Source organism: Danio aesculapii, chromosome 3 (assembly GCF_903798145.1).
Source record: "Danio aesculapii chromosome 3, fDanAes4.1, whole genome shotgun sequence".
NCBI lineage: Eukaryota > Metazoa > Chordata > Actinopteri > Cypriniformes > Danionidae > Danio > Danio aesculapii.
This window is the reverse complement of record NC_079437.1, coordinates 17,756,188-17,770,268: the sequence shown is the minus strand read 5'-3', so window position 1 is coordinate 17,770,268 and position 14,081 is coordinate 17,756,188. Positions and strand designations below refer to the sequence as shown.

Sequence of the window (14,081 nt, the reverse complement as noted above, 5' to 3'; positions counted from 1 at the left end):
ATTACTACAAATCTTTCTTGTTCTTTCCCCCATATGATACTTTATTAGTTGTTCTCATAAGCTGATTTACTGCTCAGCAAACATTTAAGATTATTATAAATTCTAAGCTAAATTGAAAGTTCAAACATATTTTAATATATATATTTAAAATGATAAATATGTATGCTGGGCAGCGCTGGGTCAGTTGGCATTTCTGTGTGGAGTTTGCATGTTCTCCCTGTGTTTGCGTGGGTTTCCTCCGGTTGCTCCGGTTTCCAAAGACATGCGCTACAGGTGAATTGGGTAGGCTAAATTGTCTGTAGTGTGTATGTGTGTGAATGGGAGCGTATGTGTGTTTCCCAGTGATGGGTTGCAGCTGGAAGCTGGATAAGTAGGCAGTTCATTCTGCTGTGGCAACCCCCGATTTATAAAGGAACTAAGCCGAAAAGAAAATGAATGAATGAATATGTAAGGCAAGGCAAGTTTATTTATATAGCACATTTCATACACAGTGGCAATTCAAAGTGTTTTACATGAACAAGAATAAAAAAGGCAAGTATAAGAAAATAAAAAATAATAAAAACTATTAAAAATAGATAGGAACAGATTAAAATGTGTTAAAACAGGTTATAAAAGAATGACAAAGAAAAGAAATACACAATAGTGCAATCTGTCGGACGTAGCACAGTGCTCATTTAGTAAAGGCACAGCTAAACAGATGTGTTTTCAGTCTTGATTTGAATGTGCCTAATGTTGGAGCACATCTGATCATTTCTGAAACCTGACTCCAGCAGCAGGGGGCGTAGTAGCTGAAAGCCGATTCACCCTGCTTTAACTGAACTCTTGGAATTACTAGTGATCCTAAAGATCTGAGTGATCTATTAGGTTTGTATTTTGTATTCAGTGAGCATATCTGTAATGTATTGAACTCCTAGGCCATTTATTGATTTTTAGACAAGTAGTAATACTTTATATTCTGAATGTAACTGGGAGCCAGTGGTGATGTGCTCTGATTTTCTGCTTCTGGTCGGAATCCTGGCTGCAGCGGTCTGAATGAGCTGTAACTGTCTGACTGTCTTTTTGGCAAGGCCCGTGAGGAGGCCATTACAGTAATCCACCCTGGTGCTGATAAAAGCATGAACAGGTTTCTCTAACTCTTCACTGGAAACAAAGCATCTAATTCTTGCAATGTTTTTGAGAGTAGTATGCTGATATAGTTACTGCTTTGACATGACTACTGAAACTCAGATCTGACTCCAGAGTCACACCAAGATTCTTGATCTTATTTTTTGTTGTTTGACCCTTAGAGCCAAGGTACCTTGTCACCTTGAGAACCTCATCTCTGTTCCCAAACGCAATCACTTCAGTTTTCTCTGTTTAACTGAAGAAAGTTTTGGCACATCCAAATGTTAATTTCATCAATGCATTGGCAGAGGGTGTCAATGGGGCTGTAGTCATTAGGCAGTAAGGCTATGTACATCTAAGTGTCATCAGCATAGCTGTGGTAGAAGATTTGGTTCTTATTATTTGGCTCAGAGGGAGCATAAAAAGGTTGAACAGGAGAGGTGCCAGAATGGAGCCTTGTGGGACTTTACATGTCATGGGTGTCCACCTCGACCTATGGTCACCTATACTGACATAATAACCTCTCCCTTCAAGGTAAGATCTGAACCATTTGAGGACCGTCCCAGACAGCCCAACCCAGTTTTCCAGCCTATCCAGAAGTATGATGTGATCGACAGTGTCAAATGCAGCACTGAGATTGAGCGTTTGCCTGAATCTGTATTTAGGCGGATGTCATTGATTTTCTTTATAAGAGCACTCTGTGTACTGTGATGTGGTCTAAACCAGATTGAAATTTGTCTAAACACCCCTTGAAGTTTAAGAACTTGTTAACCTGGTTAAAAACAACTTTTTCAATGATTTTGCCAATGAAAGGGAGATTTGAGATTGGCCTGTAATTGCTCAATAGGGTGATATCCAGGTTGCTCTTCTTCAAGAGGGGTTTAACAACTGCAGTTTTAAGTGAGTTAGGAAAAATCCCTGAGAGAAGTGAAGCATTTACCACTTTCAGAAGATCTATTTCTAAACAGTTAAACACCGTTTTGAAGAATGACGTAGGGAGCATGTCAAGACTGCAGGTTGATGTATTTACCATTTATTGCCATGAAATCAGACATAATGTCTGATTTATTAAGTTGTGGTTGAGCTTGTCTGACTTCGACACAACTTGGCTGATTGGATGCTGCAAGGATGTTAAATGCTTGATTCTGATCGACTGATGAACATTCTAAGGGTCAGGTGTCAAACTCAGTTCCTAGAGGGCTGCAGCTCTGCACAGTTTAGCTTTAATTTTAATTAAACACATCTGATTAAAATAAATGAGCTCTTCAGGCTTGTTTGAAAGCCAAAACTAAACTGGAAATAAACTGCAGCCCTCCAGGAACTTTGTTTGACACCCCTGTTCTATGGTATGGAATTATTTTCAGAAATTAAAATGAAACAAAAGGCTTTAGATTAAATGTTTATAAGAAACTAGCCTGTTTGAGAACAAAAAAGACAAATGTCTTGGAAAACAACGTCTTAACAATTTTATTTGTGATGAGCACAATAATTGATTTCAGTGGGTTGAATTATTAAAAATTAAATAACAATCTGCTTCTTGGTGTGACCACATCACCACCTCGTGTTCATTCTAACAGCCTGTCACCAATTATAAAAAAAACACATAACACATAATATAACATGTAAAAACTTAAAACAAATATAAATAAATGGGGGTGGGGGGGGGGGGGGGGGGGGGGGTGAGAGAGCAGTTTTTATGCAAGAGTAATTAGCTCCAGTCTGTTGAAGCATTACAATATAATGAACACGTGCTGATGTTGTCATGTCATGTCATGTTGACAATGGACTGAGAATCGTGGTCAGACAGGTAATTATCAGAAACAGGCAAAAACGGGTACAAACAAGGAAATCCAGAGATGTCGTCAGGTAACAGGCAGATGGTCCGTATAGGCAGCAGACAGGGTAAATGATAAAACAAAGTAAAGGTCTGAACACGTGAAAACTATACCAGGGAACACTTTGTAATGTTACAGGGTGTTAACATGACTCAGCAATGAGAGTATCAAAGTCAGTCGTATATATGCGAGTGAAATCAGTCCATGAGCAGCTTCAGCTGTGTGAGTGTAATCAAAGGAGACTTGGAACAGGTGTGTGTGTGGTGCATGACAGGAATTGTAGTCCGTGTAAATGTAAATGTTCTGAGCGTGACACTATTAAGCTTGTGTTCGCATATTTTTTTAAACAGCTCAGTGATGCTTAGTCAGTTATTTCACTTTTACCGTGGTTACCATACCTCAAGACATTCTCAGATGTTTGTGCATAATCTTGTGATCCAAGTGACTACATGCACAGAATAAATTTCTAACGCATCTCATTTTTATTCAAAGTTTCCATTGCTAATTCTGAATCATCATTTTAGATCTAATAACAGATGCTTGAGCAATTTTAAAGAGAGAGATATTAAGTGTGGATTACTTTCATTTTTAATAATGAGGAAATCTACAGTAATAAATAAATATAAGGGAAAGAAAAAACACAGATACTGGTCAGTTTAAGATATTCCATAAAACACCTTATAGGCTAGGGCCCCTTTTTTGTGCTTAAGATCGCCCTTATGTTTCCCTTTCAAATTATTAAAAATTTGGTTAAAATAATAAAGTAGTTTTTATTTAATAAGTGATATTACTTTGCTGCATCGTCCTTGATGTTTGATTATTGCATAATTCAGTAGCGTTTAGATGCATGCATGTATGTATGTATGTATGTATGTATGTATGTATGTATGTATGTATGTATGTATGTATGTATGTATGTATGTATCTATCTATCTATCTATCTATCTATCTATCTATCTATTCATCCATCCATCCATCCATCCATCCATCCATCCATCCATCCATCCATCCATCCATCCATCTATCTATCTATCTATCTATCTATCTATCTATCTATCTATCTATCTATCTATCTATCTATCTATCTATCTATCTATCTATCTATCTTTCTTTCTTTCAGAGATAATGAATACATATTTGTATTTAAATATGAATACAACAAACATTAAATATAAAAAAGACATAGAACTTTACAAATTACATATCCACTGTATCTGCTTGTGCTTCCAGTCATGCAAGATGGTAATCAAACTCACATTAGAAATACATAAAACCTGAAAACACATAAACAGTGGGCACATGACATGAAAACTGCTGGTTTGAAGTAAAAAATATTACTTTGAGAAAAACTAAAGATTTTAGGTTTACCTAGGGGGTTAGTTTTTTGATTTAAGGCAAACTGAATTAAACAGATTTTAATAAAAAAAAAACATAATTTTTCACTTAACCCAATATAAAAATGTGACCGTAGTTTCACTTTTTTCAGTGTAGGTGAAAAGTGTTTAGTTACAACTTCCATTAACCAATCAGCAGGATGTACACCGTGATGGTTGTTTTTTGCACAATAAAGTTCTTAAATCTTGTGCAAAAGCCCTCAGTTTTGCATCATGCTGCCGATAAGCCTGTCTGGTTTTATACTGTGAGAACAAGCAGCAGAATGTACATTATCCCTTACTAAATATTGAGTTTGGTCCAGTGGAAATGTTCTGACCCCTTACAGAACCACTGCTGATGCAAGTTTAGTTTTATGGAAACAGGCTTGTAACTTTGTAATGGGACCAGCTTATAAATACCTAACCCATTATATAGCTCTGTGTGTTCTTTTGTCTCACACCTTGTACTTTTTGAAAAGCAATGGTCAGTCAATGACATGAGCATTCAAGCTCTGTGATTTTTGGAGCAGTTAAAGAGGTCAGCGAGCAGGTGGAATAAAGCGTAACGTCTCCCGTTCCCGGCCTAATGAACAGGCTTACCCTACTTTCCCAATGCTTTTGTCTGAAGGACATCACTGTGTAACAGTGAGTCTAGTCTCTCTCTCAGGAAATGCTTCGATATGAATATCCTCTTGTGGCAGCACTTGGCCTTCATCTGCTGGATTTAAACTCGGTCAAGTTTAGACTTAGTCCCCATATACTGTTTCAAAATGATAAAATGCTGTTTATACAGGCTAAATAGCATCTACGACCTGATGTTTGGTATCTTTCTCTTGTGAAAAAAGCTTTAATAACAATATGTCATGTTTATGCTGTCAGATCTTTGGTCAGGTTTTTTTTTTATTTTTGACAGTTTTGAAGGGAGCGTTTGCTAGATAAAAGCATTTTAAATAGAAGTAAATGATTTTTGGACAAGAATCAAAAGCAATCAATAGTGGCTTAATATTCTGTTCATACTTGGATGTTTAAAGAATGTGATTATGTATATGTATGTAAGAGATTAGTTTTTAATTGATATGACAGTTTTATCACATTAAGCATAAAGATATCAGTTCTTATACAAAATACAGTGGTTACAGTTGTATAACTATTGTTCTTTAGTAATATGCGATATTTAATCTATATGTAGCTATTATTAGTTGTCGCTTATTTAACTACATATATATTCCCTTTACGGTAAAACTTCAGTGGAAAAAGACTATCGAAAGAAATCGAAAAAATATAGCTTAAAGGGGCTAATAATTTTGACCTTAAAATGGTCCATAAAAAAATTAAAACTGCTTTTATTCTAGCCGAAATAAAACAAATAAGACTTTGTCCAGAAGAAAAAATATTATCAGACATACTGCGAAAATTTCTTTGCTCTGTTAAACATCATTTGGGAAATATTTTAAAAAAGAAAGAAAATTCAAAGGGGGGCTAATCATTCTGACTTCAACTGTACATGTGAAGTTGGGTGGGTGATGGTGCGGCAGTTTTGCAGTCATGTTGGAAGTGTTTCTGTTTGAGTAGGTTATATGTGTAAAAACAATGCTTGAACACAATAATTTTTTTGTTCACCGTTTTTTCTTCCTCTACATTATACTCAACCGTGGATATATATATATAATTTTAATATTTAAATATAAATATTTTATAAATTATTTATAATATTTATATTCATTCATTCATTCATTTTCCTTTGACTTAGTCCCTTTATTCATCAGGGGTTGACACAGTGGAATACACTGCCAGCTTATTCAGCATGTTTTACACAGTGGATGCCCTTCCAGCTGTGCCTTTTCCAACCCAGTACTGGGAAAAAAACATTTATAAATTGTCCTAATTCTAATTGAAATATATATAATGAATTTGTTCAAATTTAATGTAATATGATATTATGATCGTAATATAAAATATTAATTGGGGGACTCTTGGATCCATTGTGTTTTAGCTGATTTCTTTAATTGTTTATGTGCCTGTAATGAGCCAGTTAAACACAGTGAAATTTCTCAAATCTTGATGCGGATCCTTATTTGAAGTGTCTAAAGTAGAAATGCTTCTGATCTCTGTGTGTCCCTCGCAGGGTGACGGCTCTACTTTCCTCCAGCTGGGCTCCTCTATCGAGCAGCAGATCAACGGCATGTTCAAGGTAATGGAGGAGTACAACTGGGACAGTTTCGTGGTGGTGACCAGCCTGTACCCGGGCTACGACACTTATGTGGACTACATCCGCTCCTTCATCGACACCTCGTATTTCCTGTGGGAGCTGCAGGACACCTTGACGTTCGACATGTCGGCGGACGGCATGAATGATCTCCGTGCACGTCGGTTACTACAGCAGATCGACGCGCAGGTGCTGCTGGTTTACTGTTCTCACGATGAGGCCCAGTATCTCTTCTCCATGGCCAGGGAAGTGGGTCTGGTGGGTCCGGGCTACATCTGGTTTATCCCCAGTCTTGCGGTGGGAAACCCCAATATGGCACCCCCGGACAGTTTCCCAGTGGGACTGATCAGCATCATCACCGACCGCTGGAAGATGAGTTTGAGGAACAGGGTCAGGGACGGTGTGGCCATCGTGGTGAAGGGAGTGGAGAGTTTTCGCAAGCAGAGAGGCTTCATTCCTGATGGACACATGGACTGTTTGAGTCCCATCCGGCCAGCCAGCAATGGCACGCTCTACAGGTGGGTTTTACTATTTTTGGTGACACTACTGCTACTGTTTATGTTTAAGTTCAAGTACTCCAAAACATGCTACAATTCTGGTTGAATAAATTCTGTATTTGTTGTTTTCATGTTATATCCACAAATGAATATGCAATCTTACAGCATTGTGTGACTTATTGGGCTCTATTTTAATGATCTAAGTGCATGGTATAAAGTGTGAGGCTCAGGTGCATTTAGGGCATTTCCGAATTCACTTTTGCTATTTTCAAGACAGGAAAAATAGTTGGTGCGTCTGATACATGGAATAAAAGGGTTGTCCTTTTTCTCTGAATGAGTTAAGGGTGTGTTTTAAGATGTAACATGCAATAAATCAATCAGAATGTCATTTCTCATTCTCTTTAAGAGCGTGTTGTGGTCGCACAATGGCGCATTCACTATTTTCATGCATGGCAGACTTTTTTCAGCAGAAAAACTGAACACTTTACTAGTGAGGAAACACATCAGCTTGTATGTGAGGTTAAAGAGCACAAGCAGACCATCAGAATGATTCCTCTAAAGCTCCCTTAGATGAGGAAGCCATATAAGATAACCTCAATTTGAAGTCACTTTGGATAATAGTGTCTGCTAAATGACCAAATGTAAATGAAGAGATTTTTACATTTATGCAGACAACAATACATTTTAATCCTTTAATTATTTTATATTTAAGCATATTTCTGTGCTGCTGGACATCCCTGTGTGTGTAATAAGCAATTTGTACACATGTTTTGGACCCCTCTATCAATAATGCACACTTTAAACACATTCAAAAAAACTTGTGCCATTGACTTTAGACTTCAGCAATGTGGCACAGGACTTGAAAATAATATATACACTTGTGTCATGTCTGGTGCCGCATTGTGCCAGGTGTATGATAGGACCTTTTAAGTTAATAGCTATGTTATATGAATTTGCGGGCTTCTCATTTGCATATTTCCTTAAAACATGTTGCATGTTTAGTGGTGGGCTCTCTTCCATAAAGCTATACATTTTTGTATTGTATGAACAACAACATACAAATTCGTACAAATGACTAATTCGCCAATATACAATAGTTAGATTTTTCTTTTTAGTTTCCTTCATGGATTCCTTTTAGAGTAGATGCATCTGTATCATAAAGGTTACCTGCTGATATTACTTGAATTCATTGGCATACATCTTTTCTTTAACAATATAAATCATAGTATTGATACAAAACAATGTATGTATTTGCAAAGGAATACATGAATATTTTTAACACTGTTATACATTTTTTTAATTTCATAAACTTAAGTGAGCTTCGGAGGATGCAGAGGTAAACATATAAAAATATATAATCTAAATATAATATAAAAGAATAATAATACATATTGTGCACTTTTATATAATAGACACGATAAATGAACAAATTGAGTACACTGAAAAAAATTATTTAAAGATGATTCCTTGGATTTACTAAATATTTGTAAGTTAAGGGGTTATAAACAATTTATATGGGCTGAATTTAAACAAAGAAATTAAGTTGAACATTACAAAATTTTATTTGTTTGTTTAAATTTCAACACAATTAAATTGTTTGCAACAATTTTGCAGACAGCAATTTTTACAGGGTACCAGCCAGAGTTGGGTGTAGTGCACTGCACAGTAACGCGTTACTGTGTTCTAATTACATTTTGGGGGAACGCAGTAATGCAACGAATTACATTTAAAATTTGTGTAATCTGATCACAGATAGTAAAGTCAAATGTAATTGTGTTACTTACGTAAAAAAAATCTTCTTTTAAAATCACGTTTTCCTCTGCAATGCCGGTTAATAAGCATTTGAGAACATGCGCTCAAATGGTTGCTAAGTGGAAATACAGACATTACTTTGATTTCATTGAGTGTAAAAACAAAAATTTTGCAGTAAACTGTAGTCTATGGTCAGTTTCTAAAAAACTTTCGACTGCTTTTAATTTGACCAGGAACTTGTTCAAGCACTTGAATAGAAAGCATTCTACGACAATAATTGTCACCAAGGAAGACACCGGCGGTCAAAAACACGGTGGTCCAACTTAGCCTAAACAGGATAAGTTGGATTTTCATGCAGGATTGGAACTGAAAGTATCTTCTGAATTTGAAGATAAGCATAGCTGCTTATGGGCCGTTCACGCGTGTAAGTTCGTTATTTCCAATGGAAGTGCACGGCTTGCGCACACTTATTGGGAGCGCTCGTATTTTCCCATCACGTGACAAGAATTGACCGATCAGCTTCATACTTTGTATGCAATACATATATTTTAGGTATCCAGCAAATGTGTTTTTTGTGTTCACATGGAACAAGTGAATGATGAGAGAACTCTTTAACTCTTTTGAATATGTCAAGCTGCTGTGATGAACCCATTGTATCGTTTTTCAGTGAATATTAAATTACTCAAAAACCTGAAGTTTTTTTTTTATAGGTATGTTTTATTTGTTTAAAAAGTAAGTTTAAAGTAAATTAGTAATCTGATTACTTTTTACATAAAGTAATTACTAATGTAACCAGATTACAATTTTCCAGTAGTAGTCAGTAATTTGTAATCTATTATTACTGTTTTAAAATAACTTATCAATAAATTAAAAACATCTTATATTGTCAGATAACCCTTTTAGTACAGATATATTGTTCACTTTTATAATACATAAATAAAGTAAATGAAGTAAATAAAATAAATAAATAAATAAATAAATAAATAATGTATACCAACAAAATAAAAACATCTTATATTGTCAGATAACCCTTTTATTACAGCTATATTGTTCACTTTTATAATAAATAAAGTAAATGAAGTAAAATAAATAAATAAATAAACGCTATATACCAACAAATGAAAAACATCTAATACATGCAGATAACCATTTTGGTGACCAATCATACAGATACTTTCTGCATTTTTATCAGAAACTGCTGTAGAACTTTTGTCCTCACATTTATTTGTATTATTGGATTAACCAAGTGTCTTTATTGTGGAGCAGAGGCATTTACATATATAACAGCCAATAGAAATGAAGTTCTGTAAAACTGTAAATAATAAAATAAATCAAATAAAAATCCATCAGAAATTGGACATCATCTGAGTACCTTTAATATGACATTTCAGTGTACTTTGTTTTTGGACCCGCTAATCCTAATTCCGCTTGCAATATACTGTAGTCGAATTGGTATGTAAACTGGGAATCAGCAACAGTCGGGCAGAGCTTTCACACAGCAGATGGGGGTATTGGATAAATTCATGTGTACAAATGTTATGAAAGCTACGATAAGGTTACAAAAACTCCAGAGTACCTCTGGATTTACCTGACCCAACAGGGTCCCATAAGCGAAATGACGGTGGATGGATATAAAGCGACAGGAAGGTTTGAACGTATGCCAAGAGTTTTCTGTAGCAGGGCCAAAAACCAGGGTGCTCACTTTGCTGCACATCGGCCAGTCTGTGCCATCCGGATTTAGATACAGGGATCAGAGTGAAGATATACCGTGTGATGTGCCCTTTCTTGCCAGGGCTGCCCAAAAGAGCAATCTGGTGCCATCTGTGCCAGGGAACACAACAAATCCTATTTCGTCAGAAAATGTTTTAATCGTCCAGAGGGGGGCCAGAGTTTGAGCAGCTGAGGCAGAGAGAGGTGCTCTGTGTTTGGTGCAGTCCAAGGTCATCGGGTTGTAAATCGTGCAGGAGATCTCGGTGTGCGTGTGTGTGTGTGTGTGTGTGTGTGTGTGTGTGTGTGTGTGTGTGTGTGTGTGTGTGTGTGTGTTGCTGTAAAACACCACAAGTGGTTTTTATAACACACTATAAAAAAATACTGGGTTCCACACACGGTTTTTGTTAGCACAACATAAAGGAATTGTGTTAACATATTAGTTTTTGCAAATGTAAATGGGTTGAAGATAAAAGTTTTCTCCATAAAAAAACTCAAGAGATAGGTTGTTTCAGCTTATTTTATATAAGTAGTTTGAACAAACAGCAAATGCAATTTTTTGAGTGCATTATCACGAGCTTCACACTTATGTCATTCCAAACATGCAAACTGCTTTTTGTTGTTGTTAAATCTTTAAGCAGCTTTTTTCCCAAATGCACTTCAAAATAACTTTTAGAAACATTTTTGTTTTAATTTTCTGCTGAAATAGACATAATTTTGCCTCCTAATATGGCTCAATTAGCCAAACTGCAAAGCAGCTACACATTTATTCTATAGGGAAAAAGAAGTTGTGTTGAGTGGTATACTAAATCCAAGATTTCGGGAATTGAATATTAATTGCATGTATAGTGACATTTAAAGTCTTACTATGTTAATTAGGTTAACTAGGCAGGTTAGGGTAATTAGGCAAGTTATTGTATAATGATGGATTCTGTAGACTATCAAAAAATAGATAGCTTAAAGGGGCTAATAAATTTGACCTTAAAATGGTTTTGAAAAAATTAAAAGCTGCTTTTATTCTAGCCAAAATAAAACAAATAAGACTTTCTCCAGAAGTAAAAATATTTTCAGACACTGAAAATTTCCTTGCTCTGTTAATCATCATTTGGGAAATATTTAATATAAAAAAAATCAAAAAGGGGCTAATAATTCTGACTTCAACTGTATGAAGTCAGAATATATGTATACATATACTGTATATTTATGTGCGTGCGTGCGTGCGTGCGTGCGTGTGTGTGTTTCAATACTGAGCCGATGCTGAAACATGATCCTAAACCAACTTAGGTGTGCTGGTCTCCCAGCCTGGTCAGGCTGATATTTAAATAGAGTTTTTCTGCTTAACCAGGGGATATTAGTTCTGTCCGGTTTAATTATCACTTTCAAACAGTATTTTATCCAACATTAGTGCGTATAATGTATCATAGGAAAGTGTATCATTAGCTTAGCAAAATGCTAATGCCAAAATAAGAATTACATTTTTAACTCCTGTTTGATGTGTTACATAAAGCTGTTTTTTTTTGTTTTGTTTCTTTTGGATATTTATCAAACAGCTACACTAACATAAGCTTGGTCAAACTGGAAGATCACTGTAAACCTGTCAAAATCAGCATGCTTAATATTTAATAATTAGTAATAAGTAATAATTAACCCTCTGGTAGTCTTATTTTTTAGGTGTGAATTATTGCATAAATATTAATTATTACCACAAAACCCTCTCAAAAAATAAAATAAAATGGAAAAATTACTATTAAACAAATACAAATTTGATTAACTGTACTGAAAAAAAAAAACAGCAGGTATTTTACAGGTGTTCATACCTTTTTGACGGCTAAGACAACCAGTGTAGTTCACAAGGAGCACCAAAGGGTTATTCATTCATTCACTTTCTTTTCGGCTTAGTCTCTTTATTAATCAGGGGTTGCCACAGAGGAATGAACCGCCAACTTATCCAGCATATTTTATGCAGTTGATGCCCAGCTGCAATCCATCACTGGAAACACCCATACACTCTCATACACTACAGAAAATTTAGCTTACCCAATTCACCTACTGTATAGTGCATATCTATGAACTGTGGAGGAAACCAGAGCACCTGGAGGAAACTCACATGAACAAGGAGAGAAAATGCAAACTCCACACAGAAATGCCAACTGACCCAGTCGAGGCTCGAACTAGCAACCTTGCTTTGATGCAACAGCGCTACCCACTGCGCCACCTATAAATTTGTTTTTTGGTTAATAGTAATCGCTTAACTTAACTTTGCAACATGCTAAAGTCAAACCCATCTTGCATTTCAGGGTTTCATAGACTGGGTCAGACTGGGTTCATTGGGTCGGACTGAAAGATGAGCTCGTCTCCCTGCTGAACTAGCTAGCATTTAACTAGGCAAGGCTATACAAACTCAGACTGGATTCTCTATCAAGCACTATTTGAGTTTCTGCTTATGGAGAGTGTTCTGATTCATTAGCACGATGGTTAGCCTGCTGTCTTTGTAGGCAGTGAGGCTTGCTAGGTTGGAAGAGAGCTCAACACATTAAAATTCCCCTGATAGCATGGCTTCTTCACAATATAATCTTGCTTTTGAGGGGATTTATTTTCCCGTTATTCATCGGTTTTTAGAGCATAAGGATAAAAACGCCACCCAAATGATCTCGATCCAGAGGAGTCACCCTCGCTATTGATGGGCCGCTTTTAATTAAGTCTGATTTTAATGCTCCCGCGATTAAGTCATTTTACCTGTTAATGAGATTACAGCAGATTATCAGATTACGCTGGCTTTTCACACAGATGACACTCAAGCGTGCCCGTAATACTCAGGGGGTTTTTCATCACCTCCGCTGGGACGCTGCATGTGTGTAGAGATGAGACAAGGCTGTCCAATATCCCACCCACAGCGAGACTGAATTATGGTGCATGATGAATCATGTGGCTGTAATTATATGATTTAATAACGCTTTGGGCATAAGAGCAAATGTTTTCAACAACAGGATCAGTGAAGCAACAAAGGTGCATCAGACTTTGTAAAGTAATAACTGAGTTTGCTCTGATCTACTCCACTTGATCTGTGGTGCTGTGTAAACTTTAGCTGTTCAACAATACTAATGATTCATTTGGAAAAGTAAATTTGGATGTCTCTAATGAAGAGATTTCAGAAGCTGTGCCATCAACAGTTTATGACAATATATTATAGTAGACTCACAATAAAAAATGTTATCGCAATTTATTGTGAAGTAAATACTATAGTAAACTGCTTGACAATCTGTTGTGGTAATTTTACAGTCGCTGTGGTAATACAACAACTATAGTAATATAAACTAATGACCCAAAACTGCATTACAAATGCACTTCTTCTACAGTAGGACTACAGTGTTTATCTAAATAGTACAACACACCACAGTTTACAGTAGTAAAAACTAAAGTATACTACAGCATTTAATTTATTACAGTTGTAGTTCTATTATATTCATTTATTTTCTTTCAGCTTAGTCCTTTCATCACCGTGCTGCCCGTTGTAGTTCTAAATAGTTCCAAATACTACTGTATGCAGGACAATACATTTTATATAGAATGGTGCAAAAATATTATTTACTATATACCGTAGTATTTA

General features: G+C 36.0%; 1 protein-coding gene across 1 annotated transcript in view; it reads left to right on the top strand.

Moving 5' to 3' along the window:
• The window catches only part of grin2ca (glutamate receptor, ionotropic, N-methyl D-aspartate 2Ca), a 132,108-nt gene that overhangs the window by 55,909 nt on the left and 62,118 nt on the right, over positions 1 to 14,081 (top strand). Inside the window, exon 3 of the mRNA XM_056453293.1 lies at positions 6,438 to 7,036. Coding sequence (XP_056309268.1) covers positions 6,438 to 7,036 — 599 coding nt within the window. The remainder of the gene's footprint in view (positions 1 to 6,437; positions 7,037 to 14,081) is intronic.